This window comes from Megalobrama amblycephala, linkage group LG10 (genome assembly GCF_018812025.1).
Source record: "Megalobrama amblycephala isolate DHTTF-2021 linkage group LG10, ASM1881202v1, whole genome shotgun sequence".
NCBI classification, from domain to species: domain Eukaryota; kingdom Metazoa; phylum Chordata; class Actinopteri; order Cypriniformes; family Xenocyprididae; genus Megalobrama; species Megalobrama amblycephala.
Window position 1 is genome coordinate 10,826,362 of NC_063053.1, and position 16,100 is coordinate 10,842,461.

At 38.4% G+C, this 16,100-nt stretch overlaps 1 protein-coding gene across 2 annotated transcripts in view; it reads right to left on the bottom strand.

Annotated features, from left to right (window-relative positions):
* Positions 1-6,256: 6,256 nt before the first annotated feature.
* LOC125276727 (MAM domain-containing glycosylphosphatidylinositol anchor protein 1) overlaps positions 6,257-16,100 on the bottom strand; it is a 205,336-nt gene continuing 195,492 nt past the window's right edge. Inside the window, exon 18 of one of the 2 annotated variants that reach the window (XM_048204536.1) lies at positions 6,257-8,525. In XM_048204536.1, coding sequence (XP_048060493.1) covers positions 8,437-8,525 — 89 coding nt within the window. In that variant the 3' untranslated portion in view covers positions 6,257-8,436. Of the gene's footprint in view, positions 8,529-16,100 lie in introns of both variants that reach the window. The other variant, XM_048204535.1, reaches the window with a different exon arrangement.

Below are 16,100 nucleotides of genomic sequence, written 5' to 3' on the forward strand. Positions count from 1 at the left end.
ATGGTGTCTAAGGATAAACTTAAATGTGATCAAGTGTCATCGAGTTTGTAGTCTCAGTGCAGGAGGATGAATGCGTGTAGGAGGGGAAGGATGGGTAAATATAGACGTACTGACAGACAGAGAGAGAATCAGGGGACAAATGAGAGTCCATAGAAAGAGATGAGGTGGAAGTGGGGAAAAAAAAAAAAAAAAAAAAAAATATATATATATATATATATATATATATATATATATATATATATATATATATATATATATATAGATATAAAAAGAGAGAGAGAGAGAGAAAATACAATAGAAAGACATGCAATAAAAAATGAACCCCAAAAGGAAATGGTATTGCTCAGCGGTTACCCTTTCATTGCTCAGGAGACTTATAAGAACATTTCACCCAAAAATGAAAATCCTGTCATCATTTACTGACCCTCATCTTCCAAAACCATATGGTTTTCATCCATGGAACAAAGAGAAATAGTCCATATGATTTGTGCCAGTCAGCGACATATTTTGTTAATCCTGGAAAAACATTCCTTTCCAAAAATGTAGTCCTAACCCAATCCCTACACATACCCCTAAACCTTATCCCTAAAATCAGAGGAAAATTATGTAAAAGGACCTAACCCTTTTTGTAAGCTTAAACTTGACATAAACTGTAAACTTGTCCTTCAAATCTGATTGGTTGATTAGAATGTTGCTCCAGGATCGACAAAGATGCATTTGGTCAAATCACGTTCACCGATTTGTGCCCTATATAAAAGTATATGATGTATGTATGAGTGTATGAGCAAGGTAAATTTTGTGGGAACGTAAATTTTATTTAAATTAATAAAATATATTTAGTTGATCTCTGATGATTCTCCTAAAATTATTTTGGATAAATAATAATAGAAAAAATATGATAGAATATATTAGAGTATAGAGTGATACAATAAATGTGAATAGCAGCGCAGATTATTAGATCTTGGAAGAATTCAGTGAGAAATGTTTGATATTACGACATTGTGGATAAATGACTCATGCAATGAGATTAATCATCATATTTAAGAAGCAAGGACCAAAAAATTGTCCTATCACAAAAATATGTTTGCTATGCTTTTACTAAATAGTTTTCAATTTTCAGTAATGTTTTTTTTGTGCGAGTGGTGTAAACTGGGATCTTCTTTCAGGGTCGTCAGTGCTAAAGACCCCTGCGGCGCGTGCGAACAAGCACTTGATTAACAGATGCGGCGTGATGTTTTTAAGCATCATGTTTGTAACAGATTCTTCAGGCCATAACAACCTTGTGTTTCGCCTATGTCGCTGAATAATAATCTGAGCGTTTATGACAGTTTTAGTGTTAGTTTAGTGCCGGGTTTAGGAACACGATCACACAATGCAGATCTTTCATGGTTGTTTATTTATACATATTGGAGTCATATTTCAAATATATTTTTCCTCTAAAATAGTTCATTACATGACAGAGAATATACAACATCCAGCACTACAAGTTGCTCTCTCACTTGTGCACTGGTATATCTAAAAACAAACAAATATACATACAAACGAAAAACAAAACAACAAAACAGAAACTCTCTCTCTCTTGTCTGAACACTTTGCATACGACAACACAGCTGATCAGAGCTGCGCCGCCCACTAATGATCAATTCAACACCGACAGACATTCTTCAGCAGTCATGTGATTGGTTTTGTGAGTGTGTGTTGGTGACTTTCACAGAAGGACCTTCAGGTTTGGTCACAGGATTCTGTTGTTATATTTTATTAAAGGGTTAGTTCACCCAAAAATGAAAATTCTGTCATTAATTGCGCACCCTCATGTCGTTCCACACCCGTAAGACCTTTGTTCATCTTCAGAACACAAATTAAGATATTTTTGATCAAATCCGATGGCTCAGTGAGTCATGCATTGCCAGGAAGATAATTTACACTTTCAAACACCCAGAAAAGTACTAAAGACATATTTAAAACAGTTCATGTGACTACAGTGGTTCAACCTTAATGTTATGAAGCGACAAGAATACTTTTTGTGCGCCAAATAACGACTTTTTTCAACAATATCTAGCGATGGGTGGTTTTGAATCAGTGGTTCGAAGCGAGTATCAAACTGCCAAAGTCATGTGAAACATTGAAATTTCAAAACGTTTATGACGTAACGAAGCCTCGTTTACTGAAATCACGTGACTTTGGCAGTGTTTTGAAATTGCCCATCACTAGATATTGTTGAATAAAGTCGTTATTTTGTTTTTTTGGTATTCTCGTCGCTTCATAACATTAAGGTTGAACCACTGTAGTCACATGAACTGTTTTAAACATGTCTTTAGTACCTTTCTGGGCATTTAAAATGAATGAATTATCTTGCTGTCAATGCAGGCCTCACTGAGCCATCGGATTTTATCAAAAATATCTTAATTTGCGTTCTGAAGATCTTACGGGTGTAGAACGACATGAGGGTGAGTAATTAATGACAGAATTTTCATTTTGGGTGAACTAACCCTTTAAATGCACAACTGAATCAAAAAATCATGTCTTTTAAAGCATTTGGGAATTTCTTTTTATCACAATTAAGTACCTTTCCCTAAAACATTCCCATATCTGTAATGGAAAAATAAATAAATTGAAATTAAAAAATAATAAAGTATAAGTATGTCATTATTATATATGTTGCATTGCCATCAATGCTTTGTTATGCAAAGTTATTCTGTTACATAATTTTTTTTACTGTATTACAGAATATATATCCCTATATATATATATATATATATATATATATATATAGAGAGAGGGATGAAATATGACCTGGATATGTCTTTGTGAGATTCACCCATATCTACTCTCAAACGATATAGTGTAACAGTAATCATAGAAGCTAAAAGGGCATGTGGCAGTAAAATCCATAGCTAACCGTCACCTATAGATGGGAATCTACTGATTTCCTCCAGGTGGAACAGGAAATGGCCTTTTTAATGGCACATTCTACTGACGTCTACCTGTACTCAAACAGATAATGCTACATGTGTTGTTATGCTTCATTCTCTGATCATACTTGAGTCATGCATTTGGACATAATGAGGAGACAATGGTGGTAGATGAACACACAAGTGAGTGACAAAAACAAAAGATGTGTCAAAATTCACAATTTGATATCCCATTGGTAGCGTGACAGTCAGTAATAATCTGACTTCTCATTGACCCGTGATCTTTCAATTAAATACAAATGCCACATAAAATATATTGCAAAAAAAATGTGCTCACCCTTCACAATTCTCTTTTACAACCTGATGACGTCTTCAGATAGTGGCTACATTCACATGCCAACACAATAACAGAATACAGCCGTCAAAAAATGCTAGAAAGTAGAGACAATATATAGTCACAGAATGAAACTGGCTGTTAAGTGTTGGGGAGGAGAAAATACAAGGAAAATAACCAAACCAGACGGTGTTTGATGATGAAAACATTAGGAGTGTTCTAAAATGTCAAACAGTTTAGAATAAAAATTAAGATTCAAATTTCATATGTTCTCTTGTATTCCGTCACTATGGTTACAGGCACAAGAATGTAGGCTGCATTGAATTTCCAGCCATCATTCACAAATTTCTACACATGCCTGCCTCTCCTGTGTTCATTTCTCACATTTTGGCTAATTTGACTATGCTAATTTTATTAAGATAATCACTTCCATCTCCACTTAACACATTATGCCATATTCAAATGCATTCCACTGAATTCTGCACATTTACAATGCAAAAAAGGCCTGCCAAGAAGATTTCACATTCTAATAAGGTTCACATTCACTTGCTTGTCATCAGGGGTGATGATGCACTTCCTGTGTTGAGCTGGACATTGAACCGCATGATAAAACTTCCACCGTCATCATATATTGCACATTATTTAGATCCTGCTTTTGCCTCTAATCATTGATGTGTATATATAAGGTTGTATCCAAGATCAATTCAAACAAACAGTCTGAATACAAAATAAAATAGTCGCAGACAGGGGTGATGGCTTCTGGATAATACTGGGATGTCACCAAACACACATCGGAATATCAAAAAGCAACAAAAGGAAACATACGGAATATGTAACAAAGTACAATGCACAATATCCTGCAACATAACCCTCCATTTATTGTTTCACTCTCATTTTGCTTTAAATCTAATCGTTTGCATCCTGTAATAGGTCCTACTAATCATAGCATGGATTATAAACAATATCTGATTATACATGACATGTAGTGAAGGCATTGTGCAAGAGTTCAGAGCGTTTACGGTAACATACACAAGGAACAGTATTACAGCCGCGGGAGTGTCTTTAACTGTAGGAGAACCTGGATTGGGGACGAATTATTCCAGGCCCTGTCCCTGTTACCTATGGATTTACCTGAGGAGCGAGTCTATGATAATCTCTTCAACAGCGACAGACGTATGCCACATTAGGATAAATATGAACTGGTTAAATATGAGCGTGTGCGGATATTACAAGCCGGGAAATCATTTTGCGCATTTTATGTTTGTAAACAGACTTACCTTAAAGCTCCACTGTGGATGGAACTACGAGTATGAGTAATACTAGAGCAAAGCAATTGAAATATATATACTGTATATATACGATTGCACCATAACATCTAAGCGTACGCAAATCTCATAAAGGACACTCAAACAGAGGCACAAACGGTTCCTTCTTTTCGTCACATGCTCTTATGCCCTTCCCTTGCAATGATGATAGATGTGATGAAGCTAAGCAGAGTACTTGAACTTTCAGAAAGGACCGAACACACACAGTCCTGGTATTTGCTCACACTCTTTGCTTGAACGTCTGACATCACATATTGCTACTGAACTGCAACCATGTGCTTAAATGTTATTTTCCATGATGTGACTTATTTTAAAAAGAGTTCCAGGGAAGGTTGCCTACATTTCGAAACTTTTGAAGGTAAAATCCTCAATAACAACATATTGCATCTGAATCTTAATCCATTGGCATCTGTGATTTATGCTGCATTCCATTCGAAGTCAGACTTGGGATATCCCTACTTGATATCTCCGACTTGATATCTCTCTTGCCTAAAGTTTGGAAGGTTATGTATATGAAGATAAAATGGCAATGCTACTGTTTGATGTACAGATCTTGACTGTCAACAAAGAAGTAATCAAATTGGAAGATAAATGATGCTACACAGCGCTAGCATTTGTTCTGCAGGTGTATGATTATTTATATGCAGATATTTGCTAATCATGTTTTATCATCATTTAACGTAGGAACTTTGACCTATTGATATATTTTATTTGCTTAAAAGTGAATTTTTATCATTAAAACTGTGTGCATCTCACTGGATGCCACCCAGAGTCCTGCACGCAGGCGGGTACCTGACTTGCTTTGTTGCCTAATAGATAGTTATTAACGGTGATAAAAGTAATTTACACCCCAATTCATATATTTTTTGTATTATTATCATAATCGTTTATTGTCATTACACTCACTATGCTACAGAACAGGGACTTCTTGACCAAACAGATGCAGTAATAATCTGGTCAAGTTAACAATAGCCAATCTTTCTGACCCCAAACCACCCATTTACAGTACGTTTCAAGTGAAACTTAAGTATTTTCGATCTGGGCCATCTTTTTCCATGTTTTTGTGCCTAAGCACTAACTGAAGATGCAGTGTTGACCGCGGCGGACTGCGAATATAATACGTTTGAGCTTTTGTGCACCGTCAGTGTACGACTATAAAAGTGCTTGTTTTTGTCACAGACAGGCTCGGATCGTACAACATTATGGAAAGGATCCCCACAGGAATATACTTTTTTTAATCGCAAGATCCTTTTTGTTTAAACACAAACGGCCGTCTATCCATCTCCCAGCAGATTCCAACCTCGCGCTCATTAGTAAAACAAACTTCGTTCAAACTCGTCAGAACCAAATTAAAACTCACCAAACCCGTTTCGGTTCGTCTTTCCACGGTTCCAACAATCATCGACGTCGAGTTTGGTCGAAATAAACCGTAAGCTAATTCACTGAGTTAGATTTTAAAATGTGAGGAGAGAAGCGGGGCGAAACAGCGCGTACACATCTAATAACGGTGTTTTCGACTACAGCTAGCAACATTCGCTGGCTAAATGTGCAGTTTCATTCCAGAATAAAAACGGTGCACTTTGTAAAAACCTAATAGTAAAATTAACTTACCAAACTTCCAGAAATACACCGTTCTGCTTCTCCAGTCACCAGCTGCTTGTGTTCTTCTGTCTGTGTGATGTGACGTCAGGTGGCGCGTTATTTACAGCAATCCTGTATTATTGCTTGGTACTGTATATTACAGCCAGGTTACAGCAGGGTTACAGCAATACTAAAATATACTGTAAAATATTCCTGCTCAAACAAAATTACCCAGAATGCAATATAAATTACAGTATTTTACTGTAATATAGAAATGTGGTACTGTACTGTAGGTTTTTACAGTAATGTGCTGCTAAATCTACAGCGACATTTAACAGTGTGGACCACTAATATATGATGTAACAGGTTGAATAATATTTACGTTGTCATTTGCGGTGCGGGTCGGGAATCAATAGGCATGGGTAGCCAAGACTTTTTCGACTCAATTTGGTACCCGCTGATAGACAGCTGCTTTCAAACGGTCCCATGCTTATATGTGTTCACGTTCTGTAGTGTGAAGACCGTCAAAGGTTTCTAATTACAACACGATTTGCAGCGTTGGCATTCTAGCCAATCGCGCTGCTAAGAGGACCAATGGCCACGCATACACTGCAGAGTTTCAGGAGAGACAACCACATTTAAATGCAGAGTGAATCCGCCAAAATGTCCCCGATACTATAAAGGCTCACTCACATTTGGCTATATGTTCTTTTAATTTATGGAGACCTAAGCATCTGTATTGCCTATGGTGTGATTTATGCACATTTGTTCAAAATAGCCTATATAGGCTTGCATGATGTAGGCAAAAGTTTTGTATTGTTTACTCAATGGATGCACATTCTCACATTTTTTCTGTTACTATGTTGGGTGAAGGTTTACCAAACAGGACCCGAGCAGGACTCTGATGCCACCCTCTTACCAAAGTTTTCAAGTTCAAGTGACTTCAAGTGGCAATCTATTGCAGTTTTCCAAGTAGGAACAACTTTCCGATGTAAATGGAATGCAGCATTACTGTAGGATGCTTCAGCGATAAACATTGTGTCTTTTAGCACAACTTTTCATGTCAACTGTTTGCTGCCATCTCAAAACTTGCAAAATAAAATAGTTTGTTAATGGTAACCCTTGAAGAGCTTGAATGTACATGCGATTTCTCTCTAATGGTATGCAAAATGACATTCTTGAATCAAAGCCAAGAGTGCAGTTTGTCTGTCTTCTGTTGGAATCCATGTGCCCGTATCCATGAAGAGGAGAACGTTCATTGCAGTCAGAGGTACAGTCCTATTGCTGAAGGAGAACAACTGACCCAGTGAGAACTAACACTCTCCTGGCAGTTTGATTGAAGCTAAAGTAATCGTTCTCACAAGTTTGTCCAAGTGCTTTATGTATCTTGTAAATTGAAGGTGAGGTAACTGATGCTCTTCTGGTCCAAAGTTCACATTGTGTCATTTTCAGAACCAAATTCTACCCCTTAACAAACTGAACGGCAATGCAGCAGTGGCACACTGTAAAGAAAGCCAAAGGACAAGAAGTGTACAGCAAACCCAGACTGACGGAATGCCACGTAAAGGAACCAAAATAACTACAAAAAGAAAAAAGAAAAAAAAAGATATAAATTTGTGCTTCTTTAGTTTCACATTGTCATAGTCCTAGAAGTTGCAATCGGAGTCCGTTTGTCTTTTCTGTAGCTCGATACTTTCCAATACATCATATACACGTGCATGTACAGGTCCATCAGTAACTTCGTGACCACTCGTTTCACTCCTCCGTTCCTGCTCACATTATTCCTTGCAATCTTAACGTCTTAAGGAAATTGCATCTCCATGCACTTGAGTCAGTGGAAAAAGTAGTTCATTTGGGGAAAGGACGTCCTTGTCACTCTTTCAGCCATCCGTTCATCCTGTAAGCCCTCCGTCATCTTTGGTAACAGTTGACACATTGGCGTGTCGGATACATACACGGGAAACGGGGCGGATTAGGTGAAGATGTCAAGACATATGGGCAGAAATGATCAACGTTAACTGAGATTATGCTTATATAAAACATAAAAGGTGCCACAAAGCATGTAAAAGCTCAACAAGTGACCACAAAGATGATACCAAAGAAAAAATAGACACAAGTAATGATAAGAGGTGGAGTGAGGTAAGGACAAAGGACATGAGAAGCAGGACACACAGGAGGAAATGAGGAAGGCAGCAGCAGGAAGGGTGGTCACATGTCGGGGCAGTTCTTATTGCTGCCGCGGGGGGCGTTCTACGCTGGCGGTGTGTGCTCAGGGGTATCTGTATCATCTAAGGAGGAATGTCAGGCAGATGGTGCCGAGCAGCTGGACGATCACAGGGAGAAGGTGAAGACTCTGGTGTGTCCCAGACAGAACTGCTGTAAACATAAAGACAAACACTCTATTACACTCTTTACAAAACAACTTCTTTATTTCCGTTCACCTTTATAGTGACAGAACAGTGGACAGGGAACAATCTGCAACATGAGCATCACGGCTCCAGAAGAAAATGCATGTCAAAACTTGTATCTGTCAATTCTGCAGTTTGCCTATTTCTATTATTTCCGTTATTGTCGTTATTGCATCACGTCTCAAAGGCGCGTCTCGAGACTTTCGCGTTCTATGCTGCGCTTTTAGACGCAAAGACGCGTTCTGTGTGAACTGCCCCTAAGACCTTCGTTTATCTTCGGAACACAAATTAAGATATTTTTGATGAAATCCGAGAGATAAATGACTCGTCAATAGACAGCAATATAATCAACACTTTCAAGGCCCAGAAAGGTACTAAAGTCATCGTTAAAACAGTCGACGTGACAACAGTGGTTCAACCTTAATTTTATGAAGTGATGAGAATAATTTTTGTGTGCAAAAACAAAACATAAATAATGACTTTATTCAACAATATCTTCTCTTCTGTGTCGTTCTCATACGTTTTTTACGTCCAGCGCTTCTAGGTTCTATGTCAGAACGCAGACTCATTATTGGTCGGCTCCTGCGTCAGCATCACACGCATGCGTCGTGTGCAGCTTTGGCCAGTACTGAGCCAGCATTCAGACATAAACATGGAAGCCTTCACTGTGCTTACTGCGTTAACTGCGTAAGGATAATGACAGGGAATAGAAGAGATTTTTTAATTACGAATTTATGGCGAGAAAAGGGAAACAGGTTATAACTTCTGCATACATTGATTAATGTTTATGAAACTTCAGCTGTGTGTTCGTTATAGGAGTCTGATCACATGGATGTGACTATTGTGAGTCAAAGTTATAGCGCCACCAACTGGCAGCAGGAAGTGTGTCACTTTCAAAATGCATTGAGTTCACTCTGTTATGTTTACCTGATTTGCTTCAAACTTCATCAGTGTAATGTCAATACACAGCAGATGTAGACCTGTGACAGGATTTTTGATATTTGATATATTGTTGCCATGGCAACACGTCAAACTTTAATAATATTCTTGAGTGTTTTTTAGGCTCTTAACATGCTTCAAATTGCATGAAACTCGACACACACATCAATATTGTCAACCAGTAGACATTGACAAAGCCATAGAAATGGGCTTGGTGGAGGGGCTCAGTAGCGCCACCTTTTGACAAAAGTGGGGCGGTTAGTTTTTCCTACAGTCACCAAACTCGGTACACATATTGTTCTCATCAAGCCGGACCATTTTCTAATTTACATTCATTAGCTCCGACCAACAGGAAGTCAGCTATTTTGGTTTGAATGTTAATTTTTTGAAAAAAACAGCCTTTGAATTTAATACTACTACTCCAACAGGGTTTATACAATTTACACCAAACTTTTTTAACTTGGTGCTAATACATTGAAATTGTGTAATTGCAAAAGGATTTTGGATATCTCAAATGTTTTGGCCATGGCGAGGCAACAAATTTATAGCAATAAAAGGGAAACAAAGTGTTATAACTTCTGCATACATTAATTGATTTTGATGAATTTTCGGCTGTGTGTTCGTTGTACAAGGCTGATCACATAGATGTGACTATTGTGAGTCAAAGTTATAGCGCCACCAACTGGCAGCAGGAAATGTGTTACTTTCAGCATGCTTTGAGATCACCATCTTATTTTTACCCTATTTGCTTCAAACTTCATTTAAATAATGTCAAAACATGGTAGATGTAGACCTTTGAAAAGAATAGTGATATCTCAAACATAGTTGCCTTGGCAACGCATCAAACTTTAATATTAATTTTGAATGCTTTTGAGGCTCTTAGCATGCTTCAAATTGTTTGAAACTCCACACACACATCAGGATTGTTAGCCAGTAGACATGGGCAAAGCCTTAGAAACAGGCAGGGAGGAGGGGCTCTATAGCGCCACCTTATAGTGCAGTAAATGTGGTGTGAATTTGACATAGTCCTTTTATGCTTAACTGTTTTAAATGCCCATTGCCCGTCGTGCACAGTTGCCCTGAAGCCACCGGGGTGGCGGTGCCACCGGGCTTTGGCCCGTCATCGCTGCTCGCAGCTATATTTATTTTTGTTTTGTTTTTGCACACAGAAAGTATTCTCATCCCTTCATAAAATTAAGGTTGAACAACTGTAGTCTTGTCGACCATTTTAACAATGTCTTTAGTACCTTTCTGGACCTTGAAAGTGGTGATTATATTGCTGTCTATGGACAAGCCATATACCTCTCAGATTTAATCAAAAATACCTTAATTTGTGCAAAATGAGGGTGAGTAATTAATGAAAGAAATTTTATTTTTGGGTGAACTAACTCTTTAATAGAGCTCTGAGGTGTGTTTCATTGAAGTTCTCTTAGATGTTTCTCCTAAAATTATATTTATATTCATGCATTTGGAAGGTATTTTTTATCCAAAGTGATTTACATTGCATTTATACATTTCTATCAGCCCTTTCATTCCCTGGGAATCAAACCCATGACCTTGAGCTACAGGAATGCTTTGAATATGCAGCATCTATTTGAAAACTTTCATTTGGCACGGTTTGAAAATCTTCCTCAAATTTATAAAAAATTGGCCAAAGCATTTCCAAGACACATCTTCACCTCTGACTGGAATTTTGACATATTTGTTGGTGTGTTACAGGAAAACTGTTTACACAAACATTTATACAGCTGAAAACAACAATTCCACAACAGATCATTTTATGTGGTAAGTACTAATACCAACACTCAAACACTGGCATTTCTTTAGGGGTACAACAGCTTGACACTGGACCAGTACCCTTTAACTTTGCACCCCTAAAAGGATAATAGTAGTAGGTAATATTACTAATATGCACCCTTTAAGAACAGATAAGGTACAAAATCATCCTTTTGGGGATACTGCCCTAGTAACATGCTGTTGTACCCCTAAAGGTACAAGTATTGCACATTTTTTTGACAGTGGATGTGACCTATGACTTACATTTTGTACAAACCAAGAGCTGAACATCATGAGAAGTGACTGTTTTAAAGCCTAAAGCATTGCGAGTCTAATTCAAAGCATCCAAAATGGGGTACTGTACCTTGATACCTAGCTCACAAAAAGCTCTTGTAAAGAAAAACATCTCTTAACCTTAACCACACGATAGCTGTGGGGTCAGACTTCTTTCAGAATGGAAGTATGAGGGTACGTGGGATGCTGTTGTAAATGGTGTCTTGCTCCTGTCAAGCTTTTGGCACAAAGAAGCGTGGGACACTGAAATAAAGGATCGGACGGATGGGACTACAGCGGCTGGCATCATCGCGTGACTGAACCGGAGACCGTAAGCGGTAATATCTGTGAGCTACGGAAGACGGATGACCTGCGTGAGGACAATTACAAGTCATTATGTCTCAGAGGTAATGTTGAGTAATATCTTTCGGCACAGCTCACAGGAAATGGCCTCAGAAGTTGATGAGGGCTGGACGAAACATGCTTGTAGTGTTATTTAAAAAGCAGCGACTCCGATCACAACACACGTACACGTGTACATTTAATTATGCATGCGATCTGCCAACAAAATGGGTTTAATAAATAAAGCGCAGGTATTGTATTTAAAAAAATCAATATGAATTTATATCAAGGATTTTTCTGGCTAGCAGGAAATCAATATATTCATAATAAAGCTTTTTATTCTTCCTTTTCAATAAAGAACAAGATCGTGTGAGCCGTGACATCTCTCTCAAGGACCTTTGAAGGAGGCGGGTAATTTTGAGAGTGGGTTGTGTATGTGTGTGTGCACACGTGTGTGTGCAAGAGAGTAGACAGGCTGCATATCCATCTGTGCAGCTTTATTTCTAAATAATAGTAAATTCGTTAATAAAGTGTATAAAAACCTATCTATCAGCAATGTTTGTGTATGTTTTAATGTTTGTGTGTGCGTATTTTGTGGGGCCTTCAGATTTCTAATTCCAATTCAACAGGTCACCTTCACTTCAAAATGTACATTCTTCCTCTCTCTCGTTCTACCCGCTCAGCCTTTCCACCCTACAGCCAAATCCCAGTCATGGTGTGATTTATGGGGACGGAGTAACACATGGGACGCCAGAGCCAATCATCATTCATCTCTAAAGGAGGAACAGCTCACGGTTGAGCTCCCATGGGCAGCACCCCGAGCAGAACAGGCCAGAGGAGAGCAGAAGAGACGAGGGTCATTCCTGACATGAAGTGCGTTTTCATGTCCCCATCATGTCTCAAGATGAAAATCATATTATCTAGGAAAACAGGAAACTTATTAAGAAATATTCCAGGTGTTACTTCTATTTTCCCCTTTTCTATTCAAAATGTTTTAAACAAATTGAGAATGTTGATTCCGATAGTAATCAATTGATAGCACACAATATCACTTTCTATCCTGTTAATCTTTTGTAAAATCCCTTAATTAACATAAACCACATCATCATACAGGAAGTGACATAATTTTGGAGGAAAAACAAGTGGTAGTATCACTAAGGCTGCATCCAAAATCACTTACTTCCCTACTATATAGTAGGTGAAAAAAAGTATGTGACAAAAGATGTATGTCCAAATTCATTGGGTGCTTCTCAATTCTTATTTGTGCATCCTCGTTTCCTTTCCTCGCTTCCTTTCCTCACGTCTTAGCTCCACCCCTTCAGGATGCGAAGGAAGGACGCAAGGAAAAGAAGCGAGGACGGAGGTATTGAATCAAGTGTAATGATATATCCTCGCTCCCTTTAGCGCCACTTCAAAGCGTCATCAGCTGCACTCGAGGGATCTTCCCATATGTTGTTAAAGTTTGGTTATTTAAAAAAAATATTATAAATATTAAAGAGCAAGATGCCCTGTTGAAATATGTGAGATGTAAAGTTTATTTAAACTGCATACATTAAAGCATACATTTAAATTATTGTGACAGATATAAAGGGGGAGGAGAATTTATGCGTGCATCACGTTTCTCGATGAGAAAGACTTCCGCAAAGGATGCACCTGTGTATCCTCGCTCATGACTCCTCGGGAAGCCTCCTCACTCCTCGTTCCTCGCCTCCTCGCGGTGCAATTGGAGAATTGAGATGTCCTTCAAGATGGCTGAGCTCAATCGGTTTCCGGGTCATAGGATGGAGGACGGAGGAGCGAGGAAACGAGGAGGGATATTGAGAAGCACCCCTTGTATCCATAAAAGAGTAGGCAAAAAGTACCAGGATGACCTACTACTTCTGGAGAGATTCTGAAGTGCACATAAAATGGACACTTTACTATCCCATGAGGCCATGGGAGAGGATTTGTGAATGGCAGTGAAGCAACACAACTGACGCTAGTAAGTCACATGACAGTGACAATATGGTGGATGTAGTATGTCCAGATTACATTCATACTACACACATTCATACTATATAGAACATACTTATTTAGCAGTTCCAAAGTAATTATTCAAAATAAGTACTTGTTCAAAAGAGTATGCAAAGTATATAACCGATCGGAAAGTTATCATCACTATGGTTCCCTCAACAATAACCCAACAGAATTTTTACATTGGATTTTGGATAACTGCAGAAAATAAGCTCTGAGACCAACAAAAGTTTATGATCTTTTGATAATCTTCAAAAATGACCACCACGCTTATGAATTTTGGAGCCTAAATACAGTCGGCAGAAGCAAAATACTAAAGTATAAACAAACTACTTGCATGTTTTCCCCGAAAACATTTTCCCTGAAAGTTTGAGAAAGTTTTCCCTGAAAGTTCCCTGAATAGTTTTCAAGAACATAATTATAAACACAATGAGGCTGTGAAAGCGGACTAGTGAATAGAGTTTTCCTGTTCGGCCGATGACGTTAAATGTCCGATAACCTCTGTAGTGCCATTTAGGGTGCTTTCACACCTGCCTCATTTAGTTTGGTTGAATCACACCACAGTTCATTGTCCCCTTGGTGCGGTTCATTTGGGCAGGTGTGAATGCACCAAAAGCAGACTAAACAAGCGTACAAAGACGTCCTTGAAGAGGTGGTATCGGTGCGCTTTCAAACAAACTCTGTGAAAGCAATCCTACCCAACGGACCAACAAACCAAACATCATAATACATAACGAAAAATGTGTTATATAAAAAGCAGTAGTGTCTGATTCTGTGAGTGAGCACATTAGTTACCGTACTTAAAAAACAAAGAGTGCCTCTTCAACCTAAAATGTTGTGTAATTGCGCCTCTCTGTGCAGGAATGCTGTCCCGATGAACCTTGATTCCCACTCTGCTGCTTCATATATGGTCTCAACACAGTTAGCCTACTAGACAGCGCTCGGAGATCCAGAGAGAGCGCGTTTGAATATGCCGCAGTAATAATATGACTGTAGTACATAATTTAACAGCGGGAATGACGGCTACATTCGTATAGTGTTTGCGTGTGTCTCGACAATTACAAATAAAGCCACAATTAAGCTCATAGAGCTAACTTGTCAATCATTTTAATGGATGATGCTGAGAAAACTCTGACCAATAAGAGGACAGCTGTACTGGCATGTGACTTGCATAAACACATTTTGGTAAGCTTTGAAATGTTGCCTTGTAAAAGCGATCGAACCAAGAAGAAAATGAAACATTGTAACAAATTTAGTCCCTGTTGCGGAACAAAAATGATCCACAGGTGTGAAAACACCCTTAAACACTTGTCAGCAACCACCTTTTTGAAGACAAGTAAAAGCTTTAAAAATCACAAGGGGGTAAAACTGATGTATTTTACATTGTAGAATAAAACGAGAAAATATCTTGAGCTTGTGTTAACCACAGACCTTATTTCAGGCATTTAACCAAAAACCCAAAAAAAAACAAAAAAAAAAAAACTGACTTTAGGACAATGGAACCGGAAGTGCTGAAATGCTAATTCGTTTCTTTATTTTGCCGTACAAAAATACATCATCCCTATAGTACTATATTAGAAATTTGATGCATTCCATTTTGTGGTATTAGTTGGTTTGTCTCACTTGGAAATTTTTCACCGTTTGAAAAAAAATGACAAAATTTGGTAGATTAATAATACAATTTAAAATTGACTAATTTTAGCTCTTTATTCCCATCTTTTTAGGCATCCATCCTATTAATTGTGTACTGTAAATAATCAATCCTGTTGAAAGGATCTTAAACCGAACAGACTTCTGAATGTCTGTTATACCCAAAGTGTTCCAAATGTGCTGCAGAACAGGAAAGACCCTGGAAAAAATCAAAGAAGAGAGGAGTTTCATTGATGAATGCACATATCCTCTATAGCAAAGCCTCATGGGTCAGAGCCAGAGCCTGCTAGCTAACAGTACACGTACACACACACATACACACAACTTTTCCCGAAGAAACAACAGCTATCAGCAATCCGTGCGGTTGAGAGCTGGAATATTCTCTCTGTGAGGGAGCTTTCACAATGATTGATCTTAATCGTTAATTTGGCTCTTTTGTTCTGCCCTGCGGTGTGCCGCACGCAGCTCGCGTTACACTTTCCTGTGCGTAAGCACAGCTCAGCACCTGTGGGCGGCATGAACAGGTTTTAGTGTGTGGGCCGCACTT